The following is a 25,143-nucleotide window of genomic DNA, read 5'->3' on the forward strand; positions in this document are numbered from 1 at the left end:
TTTGAATTTGATGGCTTTTGTCATCTCTCTAAAGATAGATAAATTATGTAAAAATACTGTCATTGAGCAAGATATGTTTGGTTAGGAGGAAAGAAAGTCAGACTCAACCTGGCCTACACTGTAAGAAAATTTATATTGCATACTACAACACATAGGGGGGAAAAAGGCTTAAAAGTTGGTAGAGTCAACTAGGCCATTGCAGACCCAGGTTCTCTCTGAGCCTATATGCAGTTGCCCACATTACAGTGAAAAAGACAGGAAACTGCTTTACCCCAGGCATCTGCCTTCATGATTGTAGGTTGGTAGTCGCAATCAGGGTGATACATTTCCTTGTTTACTTTCAACAAGAAAATGACTCTCTCCCACTCCCATTAATCCTTACTTTCTGCCTGACTAGGTCAATTTATAATACATGCCCATTCCCAGATTAAGCAGAGTCCCTTGGAACCATGCAAGACCTATGTCTTAGTGTGCTTTCTGTTGCTCTAGCAGAACACCTGAGACTTGGGGCTATTTATGAACAAAAAAGATGTATTTGGCTCATAGTTTTAAAGGCTTAAAAGTACAAGGTCAGGTGGTGACACAGGGTCAGTGTCTGGCAAGGACTTTTTGTTGTTCCCTCCATGGCAGAATAGCAGAAGGACAAGCATGCACATGTGGAAAAGGAGGCAGAACAATCTCATTAACTGGCCCATTCCCAAGAGAAAACCACCATCCATTCATTGCTAGAGGTTCCATTCCCCTGGTTGACTCAGACACTCCATTTAGCTGCATCTCCCAGCCCTGCTACATTGAGGAATTAATTCTCAGCCTAACCACTGGGTCCTGACATGGGAGGAGGGGAGTGACTGAGTCCGGAAGGGCACCCAAACCTCATCACAATCATTTATTCTGATATCTTATGAAAGGCAGCCATGGAAAATCCTATACTATACCAAGTTAGGTTGTATTTTTCTGGAATATCGAAAAACTGAACATGTGGTTTAAATCAATAGCAAAAGAAAACCTCTATAGGATTTTCTCTGAAGTCATTATAAAGTGCCCAGTGTCCCCAAGTGACTGTTGTTGGAAATGACAGGATGAATTGATGCCTTGCTGAAGTGCAGCCTGAGAAAAGAACAAATAATAAGCTCAAATTAAAAGACAAGAAGCCATCTTTCTATTCTGGCAATGATAGCAGGTGTGATGCTTTGGGGTCCTATAATCCCGAAGGCAGGGCTTTTCCCAGGTATAACTCACTGGGAGTAGGAATGAATAAGCAGAAATACTGACTCCCTGGCACACTCTGGGCCTGGCACCTAAGGGAATCGTTATGAAATAATTTTCATAAAATTGTTAAGCAGTAAGACATTGGTGTTTGTCTTGGTTAAAGGACTAGAAACAGTTGGCTCTAAATGTTTAAGCAATGTGGTCAAGGGTGTGCAGCAAGTAGCCGTAGCCCAGACACACACACACACACACACACACACACACACACACACACACACACACGCGCGCGCACGCGCACGCACACGCACACACACAGGCACACGCACATGCACACACACAGGAAAATCCTTCAGGTCATCTTCTGAGATAGTTATATCCAGCTGTATTTTTCTCTAAACTCAAAACCTAGAGTTGTTGTGAATAGCCCTGGCCTTGTATTTTGATACTAATTCCCCTTTCCTGCTAGTGAACCTTCTGCCCAGCTTAATTTGCCCAGCGAGCGGTTGGGTGTTCGCCATCTTAGAAGGATGTTCTCGTCCGTAGCGCACCTGGCCCGGGCGAACCCCTTCAACGCGCCACACCTGCAGCTGGTGCACGATGGCCTGTCGGGTCCCCGCAGCCCCCCGGGTCCGCCCCGGCGTTCCCGCCACCTGGCCGCCGCCGCCGTGGAAGAGTACAGTTGTGAATTTGGCTCCATGAAGTATTATGCACTGTGTGGCTTTGGTGGGGTCTTAAGTTGTGGGCTGACACACACTGCTGTTGTTCCTCTGGATTTAGTAAAATGCCGCATGCAGGTGGACCCTCAGAAGTACAAGGGCATATTTAATGGATTCTCTATTACACTGAAAGAAGATGGTGTTCGTGGTTTGGCTAAAGGATGGGCCCCAACTTTGATTGGCTATTCCATGCAAGGGCTCTGCAAATTCGGCTTTTATGAAGTCTTTAAAGCCTTATATAGCAACATACTTGGTGAGGAGAACACCTATTTGTGGCGCACATCACTGTATTTAGCTGCTTCTGCCAGTGCTGAATTCTTTGCTGACATTGCTCTGGCTCCTATGGAAGCTGCTAAAGTTCGAATTCAAACCCAGCCTGGCTATGCCGACACATTGAGAGAAGCTGTTCCCAAAATGTATAAAGAAGAAGGCTTAAATGCGTTCTACAAGGGCGTTGCTCCTCTGTGGATGAGACAGATCCCGTACACCATGATGAAGTTTGCCTGCTTTGAACGTACTGTGGAAGCTTTGTACAAATTTGTGGTTCCTAAGCCCCGAAGTGAATGTACGAAGGCAGAGCAGCTGGTTGTGACATTTGTGGCAGGTTACATAGCTGGAGTCTTCTGTGCAATTGTCTCCCACCCTGCTGACTCTGTGGTCTCTGTGCTGAATAAAGAGAAAGGCAGCACTGCGTCCCAGGTCCTGCAGAGGCTTGGGTTTAGAGGTGTGTGGAAGGGGCTCTTCGCCCGAATCATCATGATTGGCACCCTGACTGCACTACAGTGGTTCATCTATGACTCCGTGAAGGTCTACTTCAGGCTCCCTCGCCCTCCTCCACCTGAGATGCCAGAGTCTCTGAAGAAGAAGCTTGGGTTAACTGAGTAGATACATCAAAGTAACATGGACTGAATCTGCTTGTTGATCAGTGTTGAAAGTGCAAAGGAACTTTTATATATTTGACAGTGTAGGAAATGTCTGTTCCTGATATAATTACTGTAGTACCCTTGCTTAAAGCAAGAGTTTCAAACTTACTGCTAAATAAACCACCTCATGTATTTTACAGCAAGACGGTCTCTCGTGTGTCCTTTGGGTGCGTGTTATCCTGTGACTTAAGTGGACCCCTTTTGGGGGAGTCCCGGACCTTTCAGAGCCAGTGATTAAGCAGAAGAAGGGGAGGTGGAGAAATAAAGGTTGGTGGAAGAGAGCAGAGGGGAGGACTGGAGGAAGACAATGGAGGAAGATGATGAAGGAGAGGCACCTGGGAAGCAGGAGGTAGAAGGACAGACAGATTCAGGGTCTGGAAAATCCTCGAGTTATAAGGGTCTCATAGCTGGGGAACAGAGTAGTGTAGAGGGATATATTCATAATTACTGAGTTGTGTTTTCATTGACCGGTCATATTTGGGTTGGAGATTTAAGTTATCTCCCACTACATAAAGCCTCCCTGTTTATGGTACCAAATTATGGCTCCTGCTCCAGAAAAATACTGCCTATCAGATTCAGAAAGAATAAGCTTTTTGTTTGGTGAAACAAATGAGGGCACTTGGGGCCATGTGGATCTCGCTGGAGAAAGAGCTCTTGTTGGATTTTGGTTACTGATTACTCCCTCACATATCTCACTGGTTTGCAGAGAGCACGCTACCTTCTGTCGCCTTCCCTGGGTAGCATCCTTTGCTCTCTGTTCTTTGATGTGCAAGTAACAATAAACACATCTCCAAGGCTGTATTTGAGAATTTATAAAGGCTAGAATAAAGTAACTATTCTGTTAGAATAGAAGAATGGCAATGCTGGATTTCAGCTACCATTTTCAGAGTTAAATTATCCCAGGGGTAGTGGGCTTTTTATGTCGTGGACTCTCAAAAGAAGAACCAGTTGCCATGCCAGGTTGACTTATCCATCTAAAAGAAAAAAAAACTAAAAAAAAAAAAAAAAAAAAAACCACCCTCCTTGTGGCTGTAAAGCAGCTCCAGATTGCTTCCTCTGCACGCTTGAGGAGCTGACAGGGCCCCAGATGGAGCTGTTTCTCAGCAAGCTGTCATGTGATCCATCCATCAGAAAAGCCATAGCACCCAGCTGAGTTGCCTATTGCTGCCAAGATTTGTGTTGGGTCAGGTGGGAGAGGCCAGGGTCTGATGAATCTGGAAAAACATAGGTCAGAGGCATCGGAAGCAGAAAGGAAAGCTGCATTCTCAAGCTTAAGTCCCACAGTGATAGTTTGCATTGTTTTATACTGACTCGACAGTGTTCCCATCTGCTTTCTTTCATATGGATTCTGTGACATTGGTACTGTGAGGTCATGTGGGGTGGTTTTGAGAAAAACCGAAGCACGAGGCTGCATTAGAGTAAGGCTGCTCAAAGCATGCTAAGTGATTGTCAGCAAGCCAAGAAGGCTTTCCACTCATAGACCTGAAGAAGGTGTGATGAGATCATTGGACAGGCAAAGCTAAAGGATTGGAAGTGAACACACAGAGCTAAGATCCATCACCCAGCGGGCTGATGCCTCCCCATTAGTCTTATCTCATCTCCGACACTGCCATCCATTCTAAAGGGAAAGCAGAGATATAATATGCAAGCTTATATCTTCCAACCCTGATGACATACTGCCGATGATTCAGACCAAGAAAGAGGCTGCAAGCAATCAGCGGATACCAATAACTGCTTTCAATACTTACGGGTCAACGAATAGCTGTACTGCTTTTAATAAAAGCACAGGGAGTGTCTTTAAAGGTAAAAAAAAAAAAAAAAAAAAAAAAAAAAAAAAGACTAACAGGCATTTCTTGTTATGCCATACCTGCCATAACATACTATTGGCAATATGTCAAGTACACTCTTCTTGATTCTGAAAAAAAAAGGGGGGGCGCAAAGGGAAAAAATGTCTATCTTTACTCCTGAATAATAACTCCTACCTTCCCCCCTCTTTTGCAGTGATAAAGTAATAAGACTCATCCCCAAATCCGAAGAGGAAGCACTTGCACTAAAGAACATATACCACCAACTTAAGGTAACAGAGCTTGCACTGTCCTGTGGTCAAGCCTGTGGCGTGTTTGCTGACTTGGAGTTGAAACTGGGTTCGAATAATGAGAATAATTAGCCAGAGGAAGCAGGTAAAGAGGCAGTGTGGGGAGCATTTACAAGAGAGTGGAATTCTAACAAAATGTAAATTATTCCACACACCATTCATATATGAGTTCACTGACTATACATCTGCCAGGTAGAACGAATGCTTTTTGAATACTGTTGTGTTCCCAATGAGCATCTGGAATATTCTAGAAGTGGTAAATAGTCAATGTTTTCTTTGGAGTTGTGAATTTGATTGACAGTTTTCAGAACTCCACTTTTCCTTTTTGAAATCTTCCTAAAGCATGCCTACCTTCTTGTTTGGATTCAGATTTTTTAAATGGAAATATGCTGGGAAAGATGAACCAAGAAGTCAGTCATTAACACTGCTGTACTTTGAAGGTTTTCTCAGCAAAGGTTGAAGGTGCTGCTCATTCACACTCTGATGGTTGTATGGATTTGGAATGATAGTCTATTTTCTCCCTGCTAAGTTATCAGCTTCAGCTAAGAACTTAAGGTGAGAGGTGTGGCTATTAACTCCCCTCCATGGGGCTGAAATAGGCCTATTCATGAAAATGTGGTATTTGAGGCTTCATTCTAAAGAATGGCAAAGCAGATTGCCAGAGGACCTTGTTCATCTTTAACAAGGGACAGTAATGTTTTCTTTAGGTGATGCTGGTGTTAGATGATGTGGGAGGAGGACACCTTCAACGTGGATGTTTGTCATTACCAGGCCTTTGATCTTTCATGGCTGGCTTGGTTCTTCTACTTGACATCTTCCTTGTAAATATTGCACTTATTTGCTGATGGGCCTTTGAACTCCGAGGTCATTGATCTCTTTTCCCCCCTTCTTTTCTGACCCCAATTTAAGTAATGCTATCTCTTGACCTCCTGCGAATGATGATGGTTTTACCCAACCCCAGAAAGACTTGTCTAACATTCCTCCCCTTGAGGGGCCTTCCCTGGGGTGCTGAGGTTAGCCCTCAGCAGTAGGCCAGGACTATCTGCCTGGCAATGTTCTTCTGGGCTCTAATAACCAGACACTTCCCAAACATCCCACCAGGGAGCTAAGCATTCCAACACAGAAAGAAAATTCAAGTAGTCCTTTCCATCTCCACCCCATCAAGTTTAAATACAGCACAGGGAGAGTGAGATCACCCTGACTTCTGTTTGAGAAAACAGCTAATCTGAATCAAATACTGGGAACAAAAGGGTTGTCTCCATGATGTCAGTCAATGTATATGATAGGCCTTAAATTATATAAGAAAAAAAAAAAATGAAGACTGGGGATCTAGGTCAGGAGCGGCTTTCCCAGCACACATAGAACACTTGGATCAATCTCTAACATGGAAAAAACCAAAAATGTAAATTAGATAGCACACTCATATGTGTGATGATCACTTGCCATTAACAAACATAATACAAATGCTTCACAAAATACCATTGAACCCCAGAAGGCCACTGGCACAGATGGCCACCCATGTATACTGTGTACTTTTACATAAATGGTTATTGTTGTGTAACAAGACATTTCCTGGGGAGATACAACATGTATGTATATGTACTCACCCCCAGGTATAGGAAATCCATGACAGACCAAGGCACAGATACCACCAACTTGGTGAACCAAGTTTTTTTTTAGGTTATTTACAGGAGCATTAGTGAGCAGTCACTTAGAGAAGCAGAAATGACTCAAAGACAGTTGTATCACCAAAGCCCATCCTAGCATGAGTAACAATTCACAGAAAGAAAAAAAAAAAGGCGAGGAACCTGGAGCACACTGCACAGCCTGCAGGCAGCTCAATGGATTGGACGGTGTCCTTTCCAAGTGACCCAACTGCTCTAAACCTATTAGAGGCAGCTTGGCTGGCTTCTGCAGCTCGGCTTCTCTCAGAGTCTTCTTTGCAGCTTGGAATGTCTGAGACTGATCCTCAGAGACATTTATTGCTTACTCTTGGAGGGATGGGCCTGATGAATCTGGTCAATTTCTGCGACTTCCTATTTTGAGCAGTTTACCTTCTGGCTTCAAGCCCTTTCCTGCAGGATGAAATTCTTCAATCTCAGAGGAAACTTGTATGCAACGGTTACAGAAAAATATTCTTAAAATTGTATTCATTTAGTCCTTAAGGAAGAGGTCAGCCTGGGAGAAGATGTCTTGTTGCTACAGGAGCTTAGAGGCCAATTAAAAGACCGGTGAAAGAGCTGCAGCAAGGAATGGTATCAGGGACTCAGTGGTTTTCATGAGGCCTCATGTGACTCATCGTGAAAGTCTGCTCACAGCTGTGACGTACACTGTGAAAATAGGAAGCAGAGTTGCAGAGGGGAACAGTACATGAATCAGCCCAGGGGACTCCAGCCACAGCCCCCCAAGGTCTTTCTTAGTGATGTCACACATGCCTAATTCCCACAGCAATGGGCTGTGACAGCACATCTACAAAAGTGGCTGCCAAGGAAGCTCACAAGAGACTTGGTGCCAGTAGTTCTTATGGGGACCTGATTATTTCATGTTTTTCCTAATACATAGCAAAATTCTAGATTCTGAGAGGAAAGCCAGGTATTTGGCATGAACCATATTATTTACACAAACAGCACAGGCACACTGAGTTGCTCTTCTCTGTGGCAATGCCAAGAGCCCTCTGAAAATCTCTGTTCCCAGATACCAGCCTTAGGAAAGCTACGTAAACAGGACCTTCTAAAGACATCATGTCAGACTGCTCTGTTGAGTCTCTTCTCTACATATCTTCATTTCCTTTCTCAAGTGAGGTAGTTTTCCTGAACTAGAATTTGAGGTATTGAACTTAGATAACTTTCTCCCTAGAGGCATCCTCCTACCTTGATGTCACCTTAAATTATTTGAATTATTTTACCAAGTGATCCTTTCTCACTGTAGAGAGCAGAAATTCCAGCCAACTAGAGAAAGCAGTCTGTAGGGAGAAAAAAAAAGAATTGACTGTCTGTCATCTTCTGCGCCCTGAAGCTCATAGGCCAGAATCAGGGTCACAGCAAACACCTTGCACTTATGCAGTGCTCTTGGGGAAAAGAGGAAGAGTGGCCAAGAAGAATATTGTCCCTTTTTCCTAGAGTAACATGCAATTGACAGAATTCTAATATAGTCTAGATTTCTCTGTCTGTCTGATCCTGCCCTGCAGAATAGCTTCCTTCTGACTAGGATGGGATAAGTGTCCCCTTGGTGACATTACAATATAGAGCAGAGGAAGACTATCTGGGGTGGGCCTGAGCAAATCAAAGGAATCTTCAGAAGCAAAGAGTTTTTCTCCAGCTGTTCACAGAGGAAGAGGTCAGAGGAATGTTCACAAACTGCCATGCTGAGAGCCATTCTTGGGAGTCTCAAACCAAGAATGACAGTGGTCTCTGGGATATGAGGATCCCCTGCTGAGCAATGAAATAGAGGCATCAGTCCTACAGATTGCAGGATACTACTGCCCAAATGAGAATATACCCCATCCCTTCAGGATGCTTTGATTTTAGTCCCTTGAGATCCTGAAGAAAATCCAGTCAGCTGGGCCTGGACCACTGATCTGCCGGACTGTGAGATAAGTGGGCTTTGTTTGAAACAGCTAAGCTGATGTTGATTTATCCCAGCAATAGAAAACAGACATGTAGTACAGTAACTACCTACATCCTGCCTTTTTTCTCTCATTCTCCTCTGCCACAGCTCTAAGTTAATTTTTCTGGTTTCTCTGGCTATAACCAAGGCTCTTAGGGAAAATGAAATGTGATTCATTGACGTGCTTAGGCTGTAAATTCACAATGCCTTATCTGAAACATGATCAAATGTAAAATGTGCATACAATATTGAATGGAATCTGAGAACTATGGTCAACACATAGCTAATTAGACATAGGACTGCTATCACAAAGCTGCTTGCTTTCCTAATTAAATTTTATAGTTTTGCTGAAGAATTGAAACAAGAAAGTTAAACAGAAAACCATGCCCCCAGAGAACTGAATTGAGAAAGCACTAGCCAATTAAATTGTTAATTAAGACCATAACCATGACTTAAATCCAGTTATGATGGAAGAGGACCAGTTTTCAGGTGAGCAAAATTAGAATCCAAACACCTTGTTCTGCCTGCAGTTCCTTACCAGTTCTCTGTGCTGTGAAAGAAGAGAAGTACCTTCATGTGAGGCCACAAAGTGTCATGTCTCCTATGCAATCGGTGTATCCCTGCTGAAAGAAAATAAATGATAGCTCTGTTTCCAGAGTCCTCATCAGAGATAGGGTGGGATAGGACAGGACAAGAAATTGTTTTGTCGGCTCAAGACTTGGTCACCTGTTTTTTACACTGGAGCACAAACTCAAAGGTATCAGTTGGTCAGTCAGATGTCATTGACAGTGGTACTAAGAGTCTGGAGATCCCATCCTGGAAAGCTATATTTTTCATGAGGAAGGCTCCATCCAGGGATGTGTTGGCATTGTTATCTGGAGTGTAGGTCCTCCTCACCCCAATTTTATAATTCTGTGCTGTAGTGAACAGATATATTCTCCAATATTCACGAGTGCACTGAAAGTCATACAGATGGGTCATAGGAACTTTAGAACCCATGTAATTGCCGGAAGTTTATAAATTCAAACATCCAACTAGATGGTTTTATCAACTGGAAAACTTGTGAGGAAAAAAATGGATGGTAGAGCTCATTCCATGGGAATTATGGAATCTCAACTTTATTAGAAACTCATTGTCTGGCTATAGAATCAAGATCAGTCTCTGTCTCTCTATCCCCTCTCCCCTTTCCCCTTTCTCTTTTCTCCTCTCCCTCTCTCTTTTCTCTCCTCTCCAGTCTCTCTTCTTTTTTCTCTCTTCTCTCCTCTTTTTTGTCTGCCTCTCTCTTCCCCCCTCCTCCTCTCCCTCTCCCTCCCCCTCTCTCTTTAATCCTTGACTTTTTGTTTTTCTCTCCTTCTGCACCTCTACTCTCGCCCAAACATAGTCTTTCTACATATAGTTTCAGCTTCCCTCTAATAGGCAATCTTTCTGTTTTCGCCTCTCAAGTGCTAGGGTTACATGCATGGCCAGATGATTATAAAATCTCCTACTTGTCACTGTGGGAAAGAGGATTCCAGGATTGTCCCAAGGATTCTTGGTTTAGGTGTGTCACCATCCCCTCCTAGGTAACCCAGAGAGAGTAATCTAGGCATTTCTGTAAATGAACTTTGTATGTATAATTGCATTCCTAGATCAGTTGATCGTAAAGTAGGGAGAGTATTCAAGAGACACTGACCCAATAAGGTGAGCCCTTCAAAAGTGAAATGTTCAGCTCCACCTGGTATGGGAAAGAACATCAGACAGGCTCGTTTCTCCCTGGAAGAAATCAAATACTGGGCATGACCATCTGGTGACTAATAGTTGTTGAGAGTGATCCTTGTCTATGAAAAGGAACATAGGATCTCATTTCTACAACCTCAAGGAGTACATTTTACCCAAACTGGTGAAAATAGTGCACTCTTCACTCCAGAGGAGTCCCTGGCACAAGCTGATACATTGATTTCAGCCTAGAAACACCCTGAGCAGAGACTCCAGATTTACCATGCCCAGACTTCTGACCTACAGAAATGGAACAACAATAAAGCCAAGCTACTGAACCTGAGATAGCTCAAAAAGAAACCAGCACAGTAGCCTTAAACAGCCATGAACTGATTGATGCTCTGGCTGAAGATGGCTTTCAGAAGAAAAAAAATCAGCTTTTCATTTTTCTGTCAAAGGTTTTGTAAGATGTGTTTGCTTCTCCTGGTGTGAGATTTGAAAAAGAGAAGTACCCCATAACCTAATTGTCAAATGCGGTTGTGGATTCAAGTCTAGGCATATGATCTTGACATGCTGCTCACATTTTTCTCCCTCTTTGTGGCTGTTCACAATTATTAAACCAAACAGCACCAGCATAGTGAGAGAAAATATAGTTTGCGAAGGAGGAGTGCATTGGAAGCATTTTTGCAGAAACTTTCCTCAGCATCCTGATGATGGTGATTATGGTTTCTCCAGAGACTGCCAATGATGCAGCTAGGTTGGTTGTATGACCTCAGGCTGGTGCCAACACCATGTTTCCTTCCTATTTGGAAGACTTGGTACTTTGGATGTTTTGAGTTTAGTTTTTAAAATGTTCTTGCTGGTCAGTAGAAACTGTCTTTTCTGAAGTGCTTGACAGAAGAGTTAGAGAGGTTGATCCAACTGGGTCACATAGAAGATGATCTTGGTAGGGACACAATCCTTACCTCTCACGGCCTCCCATGCACAGAAAAATTTACACATATTTCATAAGATGGCCTTTATAATTTTTCACTCTACAGTACTCTGCAGGCTGAAGGCTGGGATAAAAGCACAAGTGGGGCATGTAACTCATTATCTCTATAGCTAATCCAAGGTGATTTATTGTGGAGCCTTTGGGCTCTGAAAAGAGAGAACAGAAAATTCCCTAATCCCAAGAGCAAGACTTCACTTCTGCCACGGTCTATTTGCCAAAGTAGAAGGTAATACCAGATTTAAAGAGTGGAAAGAAGATCGCCATGCCAATGCAAACAGGATAAAAATCTGTGGTTATTGTAATCCACCCATCCTCCATCCATTCCTATCCCATATACATTCCAAGCTCCAAATCCCAGATGGAAGCTGTCAGGTGCTTCAGTCTATCTTTACTGGCACTTCCCTAGTGATGGCCCTGGTCCAATTTAGAACAAAATATACAAAGTTTCCAGATACTCTGCCTGTTGCTATCACACACACACACACACACACACACACACACACACACACACACACACACACACACACACACACACACACACACACGCACACACACACTTGTTCCCAACATTGTGGGGAAATAAAATCCTTAATGAGTTCCCTCTACTTAACATTGTCTGTGTGCCCCTCCCCCCATGGTTGACAGTAGTAATTTACAACCCTAGCCACACAAAGAATCCCTATAAAGATTTTGTTTTCTTTGAGGTACCAAAGACTGATCTAGGACCAAAGAATGGATGGTACACTCTCTTGCCTAGCTTCATCCCTAACACATCTCATCTTGTTTTGAGATCTAGTCTCATTAAATTTTTCAAGTTAGCTTTGTGTTCACAGTATAGAGCCCATACAATCCTTCTGCCTCAAATCCCCAAGTATCTGAAAGTACAGTCATGCACCATCATGCTTGGCTCTGGGAACTATTTTATACAGGGCTAACATCTGGCCCAGTGCCGGAGATTTTGAATCTTTGCTCAAATGATGCACAGCTATTAGTATTTGTTAAACACTCTAGGATATTTAACATATAGCCAAGAAAAAAAACTACCAATCCATCACATAGATCCTTTGGTGGGACAGATTGGCTCTTCCAGATGACACCTGCCTGCCTCTCTGATATTTCTCGGTATCTGTCGCTACCTAGTCTTACTGCACTAAATTAAGTTTCTCAGCCAACTGCTTCTTTCAAGTTGACCATATGATGAATACCACTCATCTCTGAAGCTGAGGCTAAAGAGCACCAGGTTCTCCTGCGAATCTCCAGAGCACTGGATTCTGTGGATATCTGTACCCTAGCATCCATATTACTATGTGTTTGCGACCTGCGATCACCCAAAAGACTGACCAGATCTCACAGATATAAAACATGACATTTGTGTGAACATGTACAAGGAAAGGATCCTAAAAGGAGTTTACCTATCATGTATTCAGAAACACAGTCCAGGTATGGCTCAGGAGATGCCTTTACTACTTCTCAATTTGTCTTTTATACTATACATATTTCTGTAGGTCATTATAGGGCACCATTTATATTTGTTCTTAAATTTTGGAGACAGCATTTTGTGTTTTGTTAATTGTGAACTTCTCAACAATACTATTTCTAGTGGACTGTAACATGTGATCAATGATGCATGACTTGAAGTAACCTTTCAATAGATAGCTTTGATTTCTGTGACTGAAATTTCTATCAAGTGTACAGACTACTTTGATGTCATTTCTTAGACATATAACATTAGAGCAGGCTTTGTATCTACATCAGCCATAGCTACAAAGACTTAACTTAAGTCCTGTATTTCTTATTGGATAAATGTGAAGTCATTTCCCATACCTTGGCTGGTATTAAATGTCAATGTTGGTTAGATATCAGTAGGATGTGGGTCCCTGGACCACTGTTGGAGAAATGGACCTCTACACTAATGGCCAACATCAAACAAGCATTATGAACAAGTGCCAGTGGCTAAAGGAATAGACATTTGACTACTACATGATGTCTTACATAGGAGAAAGGAGGAAAGCAGTTAACATTGAGACCTCCCACAGAAATACTCCTTGCATTTGAATCCAGACTCTTTATGTACTAGTAGCAGGAATATCATTAAGTTACCTACTTTCTCTGACCTTTTTTTTTTTTTTTCCTTCTTCTTCATTTCCCTTACCAGACTGAAGGTCTTCCAAAATAAAGGATTGTGCTTTACCCTTCTCCATATGTTTATAAAAAGATAAAGAAAGATGAAGAATAAGTTTTGGTGGCTGTGTAGTCAGATACAGGAAAGGGGGTGCCTCTGTGAGCCCATGCTGAGGTATTCCTTCCCCTGAAGGACCACGCACACAACAGTATAGTATATTATAGAATTTGTTCAGGGCATGGGGTTGGGGGGAGAAGTTGAGAGGGTAGTAGAGTCAGAGAAAGGCAGAGAGAAAAGAGATAGAGATAGAGATAGAGATAGAGATAGAGATAGAGATAGAGAGAGAGAGAGAGAGAGAGAGAGAGAGAAGGAGGAGGAGTAGTAGATGCTGGCCATGAGCACATGAAGAGAAATGGGGGAGGAAAATGGTGAGAGAGAGAGGAAGGGGCTAAAGGACAGAGCAGAAGCAAGAAGGAAAGAGCAAGAGAGAGTGGAGGGGGCGAGTAGCCCCTTTTATAGTGAGTCAGGCATACCTGGCTGTTGCCAGGTAACTGTGGGGTGGAGCTTAGACAAAATGCTAACACTGCCCTATTTTGGTTTAATTAAAAAAGAAAAAATTAGAGAAAGGTGATGGTGGAACAGAAATAGGGTCATCGTGAATTTTAGCTGCTTCCTGCTAACTCTGAGGCAATGTGTCTCTAGGAAACCTAGGTAAATGGGTATGGGAATGTTAGTCCAGTCTTAGGACAGTTGGCTGTTTCCTTGCTGTCCAGGGTCTGTGGAACCATTTGTGGATAGATCAGAAGGAACAGGTCCAGTAGAATTATCTGTGTCTTGAGAGAAGATTGGAGCATCTGGAGGTTGCTTCTCTGGAGCTGTCCTGGATTTAGTAAGCACCTGGACGTGACAAGATGCTGAAACACACACACAGACACACACACACACACACACACACACACACACACACACACACATATGATTAAGTACGTTTGGGAGAAAGAACATTTTTTTAATGTACATTTGAACCCTTAGGTCTTGGTGTTTGGGGGTGAGTCCCAGACCCTCTGGAATAGGTAGTAAGTAAGAACTTTAGGCTATTTATTAGCAGATGTACTTATCTGGATGGAGTCCATTTGGTCCATGAGAGGTAAATCTGAGTGGTTTTACTGTAGTTTATAAGTTTACAAAAGAGATAACAACATGAGTTAACAACATGACCAGTCTTTAAGATGAGCTTTTTGTGGAGCAGAAGGAATGAGGGCTTTTCCCTTATGTCTAGGAGACTGAATATACATAACAAGAAACATTTTAAATTTAGTTAAAAATCAAAGAAAACTTGAAATTGGAATTTGTGATTCTACAGTTGGATTGTATAATGGAAATGTTTTCATTAAGGTTAGGCAAATTTATAAGAACTCGACTAATGTTAGGACAGTGGCAGAGCAAGAAAAAGAAATATGAAGCATTTTGTCAATGGAAACCAAGTTTAGGTAAGGAAGCTTGTATCTGTGAAAGCTTATTTCATAAAGTCTGTGAAAACTCTGGCAGTCTTAGCTAGTTAATGAATTGATTAATGAGTAAATATAGTGGTGGAGTACCTTAGGGTAAGGAGCCAGGTCTGTTTTCTAGCTGTCCAGCTACAGTTCCCTTAGCTGTCAATGGAGTCAGAAATCTGGGGAAGAGTAAATTATAATCTAGGAGTCATGTATTAATTAAAAATGAAAGAATTCATTTATAGTCCAAACAGTTCCCAGGTCCATGTGGTCTCCATGGCAACTTGGGTGGAATCAGTCTGGTTTTCAAGCCCAGAAGATGGAGAGCTTGTTTTCTCTATGGAATAGATATGGTGAAATGGGAAATGACCCACCTTGACTTTAGGCAATACGAGGCACTTGACTCCCCACTTTGTCCAGTGTTTCTCAGTGGTTATCATATCACAATCAAAGCAGTCTCTTGTAGCTGTGTCTATATCTTCTGAGACTTCGGGGTAGGGGGTTACTTTTGGGCTTTGGGAGATTCTGTCTGTCATAAGCTTAACTATTAATATATATTAGCAGACTCTGACAAGATTGAGAGCTGTGTCTATTGGTCATATCTGAGTTAGAACACTTGGGTTTGTTTAATCATTTGTTTGAGAATGTATATAGTAAATATAGCCCACTATAATTTTGTGGCAATAGCAAAAATCACTTACCAAAGCAAAATAGGAACAAACACCTTAATTGTTCAGTAGCTTTGGTAGGTTGCGTAGTGTAGAAAAACACATTTTGTATTAGTAGAGAAACACTTGGCGTAGAGTTGGTGTGTACCAGAATGTAAAGATATGAGAGAGCTGGCAGCGGTGGCATTAGACTGTGGTAACAGAAAGTGAGTGTGTCCAAACAGGTCTAGGCCTGTGGCACGAACTGAGTGGGCAGGCAGGCTGTGAGAAAGGGCTGAAGGCATGGGAAAGCGGAGCTGTACCGGCTCTGGGCTTTGGATGGGCAAGGTGTGGCAGTCACGGCACACAGTCTGGCAAGCTCATGGCCCGATTCCTGCGGGAGCTGGGGAATTTTGACTCATTCCATTTCCAACCTGGGCCAGTCCGCAGAGCGAGAGACAGGCACATGAAATGTGTTAGGCACCAGGCCAGGGGCATGGGACACGTATGCAGCCTGAAGAGCACAGATTGTGAGGAGCCACAATGGTGGCCGCGACAGAGTCGAGGGATCCGGGCTGTACTGTGGCATGCCCGGGTACCTGGCCTGCTGTGGGTCATGGATGAAGCAGCAGGATTGAGGGAGGACAGTGTGAGCAAGTGGGTGGGCTGGGAGCAAGCGATAGAGCGAGGGGGTGAGGGAAGCCTATGCTATATCTATGCTAGCCTACGCTAGTGAGAGAGTTGGTTTAGAATGCCAGTTTAGTGGCCATGTAAAGATATTGCTTGCTGCTTACTGTGCATTAGACCTGGACATCCCAGTAAATAGGGACAAAGTGACGAAGACCAACTGGTTAGGTGAGAGTAGGGTTATTAATTACTACTAGTGTCCTGAGAATACTATTAATAAACAGAGAGCCGGACATCCAGGCCAGACCACCAGGTCATCACTGGGCCCATGCCCTGAGCAAAAGACAAAAGTTTACCCAAGCCTGGGATTTCTCAGCAGTGAAAACGGAGCCATCTCAGAGGAGAGAAGAAATCTCACCCAAGGGGAAATGTCCTAGTATGAGGGTCTTTGAAAAGACTGAATGTCTCCATCCTCAAGGGCAGCACAGGGGTAGCTCCAACCTCAAGAACTCTCCCCTAGGCCCATGGAGATGTTTACTCTGGCCAGTGAGGAGAGGGAGCTTACCAGTTCCCCTAAACATGGGCTCTCCATGGGGTAGCAGGGGGGATACAAACCTGCAGAGTTTCTAAGTCCGAGTCTCAGCACTAAATGTTGTGTTTAGAAAAAGATAAAGGGGAGAGAGAATATGTTCAGTGGAGGTGTAGTCAGGTGTGGCAGAAGGGGATGCTTCTGCAGGCCCATACTGAGGCATCCCTTCACCCTGAGGGACCAGCCACATGATGGTATAGGATAGAATAGAGTTTATTCAAGCATGGGGTAGGGAGTTGAGAGGATAATAGAGACAGAGAGAGAGAGAGAGAGAGAGAGAGAGAGAGAGAGAGAGAGAGAGAGAGAGAGAGAGAAAGAAGGAGGAGGAGAAGGAGGAGGAAGAAGAGGAAGAGGAGACGGGGAGGAGGAGGAGAGGCCAGCTATGAGCACTTGGAGAGAGGGCGGAGGGGGATGGAGAGAGGTGGAGAAGGGGCAAGAGGACAGAGCAAGAACAAGAAGGCAAAAGCAAAAAAAGAGCAGAGGGGGAAAGCAGCCCTTTTTATAGTGAGTCAGGCACACCTGGTTGTTGCCAGGTAACTGTGGGGCAGAGCTTAGACAAAATGCTAACACTTCCTTGGTAAGATCAACCTCTGGTTCATCTTTATCACACCAGCACCTGGCTGTAATAGGCACTCAACCAGATTTTCTTGAATGAGTGAACAAGTATAAGTCATTCTCCCTTCTACTTGCCTGGAATTATAATACCAACAATATCAATTTGGATTATGATAAAGAGCAAACATGTGACTGAACATTGTTAGCATGGTTTAAAAATATATATAGTTGCAAATAAAAATAAGTTCCTAATGGTAGAGCAATATATTAATGGTAGCGTGTGATGGGCAGGGGTATGAGGCACAGAATATTGTTCATTTCTTCAATTACCAAGAAAAGTTTATAGAGGAAGTAGGATTTCTGCAAGAGCTGGATAAGAAGTTTCCTGAGAAAGCCACCTGTGAGATTTACAATCTGCCTTTAACTTCTCTATGATTCTTGCCTTTGGGCACTGAATAACAGTGAGTACAGTAATGCTGATTAACAGAGCACTTGAATTTGAGAGTCAGAGCTCAGGTGTCTTGCCTGGAAGTCAATCTGTGGTTTTGTATAATCAAAACTATCTTACCTGTTTAATTCTTTGACTTACTTGATTAGCAAACTCATTCCTTGGAACACAAAAATAGCTATTAGGAATACATATGTGGTGGTTTTCTGCTCTAAAAAAATTCAAAGCAGCTTTTACATATTCATCATCTACAACCACAAAGAATTTGCTTCATTAAATGAGTTTCCTGTTTTCTACAATTCTATTTTTTTTTTAGTTGTATAAATGTAGAGGGATTAAAATTTCCATGGTCCCACAAACATTTCTAAGGTATTTTCTTGATAATTACATTTTGGGATTTTTGTTTTGTTTTTTTAGTTTATCTGGTCATCAGTGGTCTTCCTAGTATCTCACAGTTTCTCTACATTTTTGATGTTGACTGTAATTTAAGGATCAGTGGCATATTATTATAAAAGATGAAGTGAGACAGTATACAGCATGTAGCACAACTAATCAACAAAAAGATATTTACTTAGTGCAGGGATTCTGAGGAGTCGAGATGCTACAACACAAATCTTTATTTGTTTTCCCCATTAGAGAGACAATACTGAGTTACAGGAGGAAGATACCTCTATGTATGGTACCAGGCTAAGCCTTTTTATGATAGTTACTGTTAACATATTATCTAAGCTCCACCCAACGGTTACCAGACAACAGCCAGGTATACCTGACTCACTATATGAGGAGCTGCTTGCCCCCTCCACTGTCTGTTGCTCTTGCTCTTGCCTTCCTGCTCCTGCTCTGTTCGCTTGCCCCTTCCCCCCTCTCTCTTCATGGGCTCACGGCTGGCATCTACTTCTCTACTCTCTTTTTCTCTGTCTCTGTCTCTGTCTCTGTCTCTGTCTCTGTCTCTGTCTCTCTCTCTCTCTCTCTCTCTCTCTCTCTCTCTCTCTCTGCCTCTACTACCCTCTTAACTCCCCTCCCCATGCCCTAAATAAACTCTATTCTACTGTCTTGTGGCTGGTCCCTCAGGGGGAAGGGATACCTCAGCATAAGCCTGCAGAGGCACCCCTTTCCCCCATACCTCACCAAACATCCACTAGAAAATATTCCCACTCTCTTTTTATAAACACATCAGTTACAACCTTTTGATGATACACAGAACAAGTCTGAGTCTTCATGAAAGGAATAAATAGATTAAACAAAGAGAAGATAAGATGTGTTTTATAGCCTTCCTCCTTTCTTTACTATTATTGTTTCTTCTAAAACTGAAATTCAGTTACTGTATCAGAGCTGGACTCGGAATAGATAGCCACACATTAGGTCAACAAATGATATTGGGTCAAAACTTTCACCAAAGTATAATCAGGACTTGGAAAGCCACGTGTATGTGTACCCATAAGAAGAAATGGGATCTTCTTAGGACCTCTCTGTGCAGACCAGCTGGCCTTAGACTCACAGAGATCTGCCTCTTGCCTCAGCCTCCATAGTGCTGGGATTTTAGGCAGAGGGAATCTTAATTGAAAAAATGCCTCCACAAGATTGGCCTCAACAAGGTTGGTTAAGAAAATGTGGTGCATTTTCTTAATTAGTGATTGATGTTGGGGGCGCATCCTGGGAGGAAGGTATACTGTCCATGGGAGGTGGTTGTGAGTTGTATAAGAAGTCAGGCTGAGCAAGCAATGAGGAGTAAGCCAAAAAGTAGTGTTCCTACATGGCTTCTGCTTGAATTCTTTTACTCATGGACTTCAGTGTGAAAGTGGACTCTATCCTCCCCAAATTGCTTTTGGTCATGGTTTTTTTTTTCCCCAAAGCAAAAGAAATCCTGACTATGCTGTTCATTTGACAAGAAATTTCAATATAAAGTAATTCTGATTTGAACAAGGTTTATGCCTTTTAAATTTATGTTAAAGTATGATCCTCCAGGGAAATTACAATAAAAGGTCCTTTAATATACAATTAGGTCATTAAGCAAGATTTCTGTAGTTCTCACAATTGGCTAGTTGGCTCTAAGAGCAGACTACTATAAAGTGGGATATTCTGTTCTCTTACATGGGTCCCTTCTAGTCTTTCTGTTTCTCTGTCATGTCATGATATAGCATGAACCCTTGCCCATCTCTCTTCCATCAGAAAAGGAAAAAGAAGGAATTTCACTATTCACACTTACCATATGATAAGCACTCTGTAATTGTCCAATACACATCATCTCATATAACCCTCATAATGTAAAGAGCTACAGCAATTAATGTCTCAGTTTTATAGATGAAAACACAATAGCTGCTCCATTTTCCATTCTGCAGAAAAATTTTCCAACTTATGGCATTCCTTTGAACATGGTTTAAGGAAAAGTTTGCTCTGAAATATTTATCAGATGTCCAGTTGAGAGCAAGAAAGGTCACTGAGAAATTCACACAGACTGAGTATGAATGGCAGGAGGGAGCCAGGGATTGCCACAGGTAGACGTTGCTTCCTTCATAGTACTGTCTGAAAGGAATGTTGACGCTCAGCTGTTAGCCATGTCTCCTGCCCAGTCCTTTAAATTCTTCCTTGCTTAACAATGTGATTGGTCCACATAAGTATGTGACATATCAGGATAGCTAAATGACTGACAGCAAGTCTTAGAGTTGTGTTTGTAAGGTGAATGAGTAAACAACTGAGGATGTACTAAGAAACTGGAAAAGGAAGAGTGATGATGGACTTGAAATTGGTACTTAAGCAAATCTAAAGGCAATTCTACATATCATAGAGCTCACTGTTCAGTGTAAATATTTGGCAATCACTGGAAGAAATATTTACAAGCTGTAAACAAAGAACAGAACTGATTTTGGAATGGCAAAATCACCCCAATTTTCTTGAGGATCATCAGAATTTTTATTAGTCCAGTGAATGCTTGATTAAGGTGGTCATAATAAATTAGAAATAGTGACATTTATAGGACTTCGGGATCAACTAGCATAATTTATTTTTTAATGATGTGCATAAATACAATTTATGTAACAGAACTGTAAGTGGAATGAATCTTAATGGTAGTATAAATATGCACGCCTTGAAAGTTAGTTTTCTGACCCTTTTCTTCGACAAATCTTTGAACACTGCTCACTAGAGAAGATTCTTCAGGCTAGACGATAGCATCAACGGCTAATACACAAGCAGTTATTGGAAGAAGTTCAAAGACCAGAAATGTAAGTCCACTCAAGGAAAATCATAAAGTCACAAGGGCAAACACTGGGAGGAGTCGGTGATGACGTGGAATGGGAGTGAAGTGAGGGAATATGTGTACAGCTCAGGCATCTGAGATGGGGGAGTGCCAAGTTCTTAGGGATCTACAGTGATCTCCACTCATAGGGCAGACTGTTAGTGATGCAATGCATTCTCTTCCCTTTCCTTCCTGAATACTGCCTTTTACAATCTCCCCAGTGTCTAGTTGTTGCTTTTTAACTAAGCATAGCCAACAGGACATATCCACTAAGAGACATGACTCATTTCTGAAATGAGACCTTAAAGAATGGAGGCTCTCCCTCCATGCCTCTTGCTGCTTTCTGAATGACTGAAAAATCAGAGGCCAAGGGAATAAGAAAGCTTGGTGGTGTTGGCATTTCTTGGATATGTGAAATATTATACAGGGAAAGTTCACAAGAAATGCTCATGTTTATCAGTTACATGACCAAGAAATAATTTTCTTTTTTTATTGTAGACATACTGGTTTTTAGGATCATTAAATAATACAAAACACGACACATTAAACAAGAGCTGAGCTCAGTTTAGAAGCTGAGGAAAAGGAAACAGAGTTCTACCAAAGCAGCATGTTTTCTAGACTTTAAGGTAAAAAATAAGACATTGAGAGCAGAGAAGACTCGAGTGAGATTAAGATGGAACGCTTCCACTTCTGCAACCTCCTGTTCCAGATGTTCTTAGAGTGGCTTCTACTGAGTTCCAGAGAAAGCACAGTTGGGGGCTAGGAAGAAAAACAGCAGATAAGAGAATTCTCTTTAGGAAAGAGTTACCAAGTGACTCTGTAGTGGAACTTAATGGGAAAAAGTTAGATATGGTCTAAGATACCAAACTTGACCAAAAATAATATGTAGCCGCATAAAACTTTATACAACTGCCATGAATTCAACTGGAATCAGAACAAGAAGCAGGCTTGCAAAAACTGCTTGCCTCCTAAGGCACACTTCTGCCTCAGCTGTGTCTGTGGAGAGAAATGGTAGAAAAGCTCCCAGAGAAAACAAGAGGGAATGACTGACAGACAGCAACTGCCTCCCAGGGTGCAGTGCCCTGAGGCCAGCGAAGCACAGGTTTTGTGCTATCAGATCTAGAAGCTTTTGCACGTCCTGACACATGGGGAAGGTCCAAAAGATAAAACATGCTCTGACTTAGTAAATTGCAGAGCAAAAGAGGCATGTCTAGGCAAATTGGGAAAGACATGTGAACTGAAAGGGCTGTGCATGGTGCCCAGCAGACGTATAAGGATGGAAAGACAAGGCACCAAAAACCAGATTTCTCAGGGCTCCTATTTTAGAACAGCCCCCTTGTGTGTTATCTAGTGAAGATAAGGCAGAAGGGAAGAATAGATCTCAGGCTGAGCCTGTGTAATAGAAGGTAATAGAAGGTAAAATTCTATTACCTCTCCCCCATTCTCTCCCCAGTCCACTGGCTGTGCAAGGCCTGTTATAATGTCTTAAGGAACACTCGAGCTGTGAGGTGAATGGGTCTCTCCTCACATCACATAGTGGAACGTCAACAGCAAAGATCTATTGCCCTCAAAATGAGGGAAAACACTTAGTTTGAAACAATATACTTTCTGGTTCATTTGTCGTCAGAGTGTATGTTGCCCTAACAGATCAAAACAACTCTAAAACCAATCTCACGGCTCTGATGCCCTAAGCTCTAACGTTTTGCTGACTGTCTGAGAAGCTTTGGAGGACCACAGTTGAAAATGATGATGACCAGGGCTAGAGGGATGGCCTGTGGCTAAAAGCACATGGCTAAATATGCATAATGCTCTTGCAGAAGTCCTGAGTTTAGTTTCCAGCACCCACATCAGCTCACAACCGCTTGAAGCTCCGGCTCCTGGGGACCCAATGTTCTCCTCTGGTTCCTACAGATACTACGCTCATATGCACCGACACTTGCAGACTCACAATTTAAAATAAAAAATAAAATAGTTTTTAAGCGCTGACACCAAAATTCTCATTCAATCAACAAACCTTAACTGAATACCTTATTTGGGACATTATGAAAGTCTCACATATTGTATGATAATATAGCAATGAATGGAAACTGAACCTTTGTACAAGGCACTCAGGGATGTTCACTGTGTCATCAAGGCAGGGGTGAATTGGTAGAACCCCAAATACTTTTTCCAAATTTATCCCAGATGCATATTCAAAAATACATTAAACATGATTATTCTCTGTTCTCCAAGTACGTCTCATCTTTTCCAATAGCTAAGGTATTTTTTACACATATGTAACAATTTATTCCACAAATGTTTATTAAGTGTTGTTCTGGATGCAGAGAGCAACAGAAGTAAAGAGAACAGCAGTGATCCCTTTCCTGCAGTGATCCTCCTCCTGCAGTGATTCTCCTCCTGCTATGATCTTCCTGCTGCAGTGATTCCCTTCCTGCAGTGATCCCTATCCTGCAGTGATCCTCCTCCTGCAGTGATCCTCCTCCTGCAGTGATCCTCCTCCTGCAGTGATCCCCATTCTGAAATGATCCTCCTCCTGCAGTGATCCCCTTCCTACAGTGATCCCTCTCCTGCAGTAATCCCCTTCCTGCAGTGATCCTCCTCCTGCAGTGATCCCCCTCCTGCAGTAATCCCCTTCCTGCAGTGATCCTCCTCCTGCAGTGATCCCCTTCCTGCAGTGATCCCCCTCCTGCAGTAATCCCCTTCCTGCAGTGATCCCCTCCTGCAATGATCCTCCTCCTGCAATGATCCTCCTCCTGCAGTGATCCCCCTCCTGCAATGACACCCCTCCTTCAGTGACACCCCTCCTACAGTGATCTCCCATCCTGCTGTGATCCCCTTCCTGCAGTGATCCCCCTCCTGCAATGATCCTCCTCCTGCAGTGATCCCCAAACTGTAGTGATCTCCATCTTGCAAACACACTTTGTGATTTTTTCCACTTTTGTCTCCAGGAAAGACTGATTTTTAAAAAACAGTGGGAGAAGGTGTGTCCAGGTCACTTTGTCAAAAGGAAGTAAAGCAGGGAAGAGGGCTGGGCACCAGAGAGTTAGGAGGAGGGGCTAAGGAAGAAGGAAGTTGTGCAAAGCTGAAGAAGGTGAGGGTGAGGCCCTTTCTCACCTACCTGTCAGAAGGTCCTGTCTTTAGCAGGGACAGGAAGCTGCATTTGATTGATTTCCAGAACTTGATGTGTTCTGTCTCTTTCTGTCTATCATTAGCCCAGTATGTTATCTGTCATGAGCAGGTTATGATAAGGTTTTACTATCCCTGCAGGGAGAGGAGCAACGGGTCCTCTTCTCTCAGGAATCGTATACAGGATTGACTGTGAGATTTGTCAGTTCCACAGGAGGGGAGAGAGTACACCAGAGATGGAGGTTTGATATTTAATTGCTCTTTAATAATGCACAGCAAACAATATATTATTACCAATGCTAAAGCTATTCCCACACTGAGGTATTGCCACATTTACTATGCATTGCCTCTATCAATATCAGTATAATAAATACAAATAATAAATTGCTAATTACCAAAGAAATAAGTATAGCAATAAGTACATCATTATTCATGAGTTATACGACCTGAGTCCTTATGACTGCAGTTTCCAACAACTCAGGTCCAGAGAGTGCTTGACCACAAAGATGGAGGCATTGGTCTCTGGCTGCTGCTTTGATGGTCAGGTGCAGAGGAGGCAGAGGATCACATGAGGCAGTCCATGGCTACCAGTGTGATAGAGTGCCCCGGCCAGGGGCTCCTCTTTTATGCTTGATTTGGGGTTACTGCTGATGTGCACGGCAGATAACGAGATGCTTCTGGTTATCTCTGGGCTATGACGTCATTGCAGGTGAACTTTTGATTATCATAGTACTTTAAAACATGTCCAAACTTGTTTTCTGGACTTGTCAGACTTGTTTTCTTTCCTATTACCAAAATGGAGTCAGCTCTGTTAAGGGCCTGCTCCTTGCACTGTCCAAGGAAGAAGCTTGCTATTTTGCTATACAGTCTGTTCTCAGATTTGGGGTTCCTTAAAGAAACACATGTTCTCATTCACTCCAGAATTCTGAGGAACAAGTCAACTGGATTAGGAAACTCTCTTTATCATCACCCCATACAACCTCCATTAAGAGCGAATATATTTTGAAATTGACAATTGACAATTTTCTCAGCATCATTTCACCTTTTCTAGCAAAATTCCCGT

General features: G+C 42.6%; 1 protein-coding gene and 1 pseudogene across 1 annotated transcript in view; both read left to right on the plus strand.

Moving 5' to 3' along the window:
- The window catches only part of Cpa6 (carboxypeptidase A6), a 298,053-nt gene that overhangs the window by 97,684 nt on the left and 175,226 nt on the right, over positions 1–25,143 (plus strand). Inside the window, exon 2 of the mRNA XM_076924371.1 lies at positions 4,850–4,925. Within this exon, the coding sequence (XP_076780486.1) occupies positions 4,850–4,925 (76 nt within the window). The remainder of the gene's footprint in view (positions 1–4,849; positions 4,926–25,143) is intronic.
- On the plus strand, positions 1,692–2,971 carry LOC143438628 (solute carrier family 25 member 3 pseudogene; annotated as a pseudogene).

The sequence above is a fragment of the Arvicanthis niloticus genome, chromosome 25 (genome assembly GCF_011762505.2).
Source record: "Arvicanthis niloticus isolate mArvNil1 chromosome 25, mArvNil1.pat.X, whole genome shotgun sequence".
Lineage (NCBI taxonomy): Eukaryota > Metazoa > Chordata > Mammalia > Rodentia > Muridae > Arvicanthis > Arvicanthis niloticus.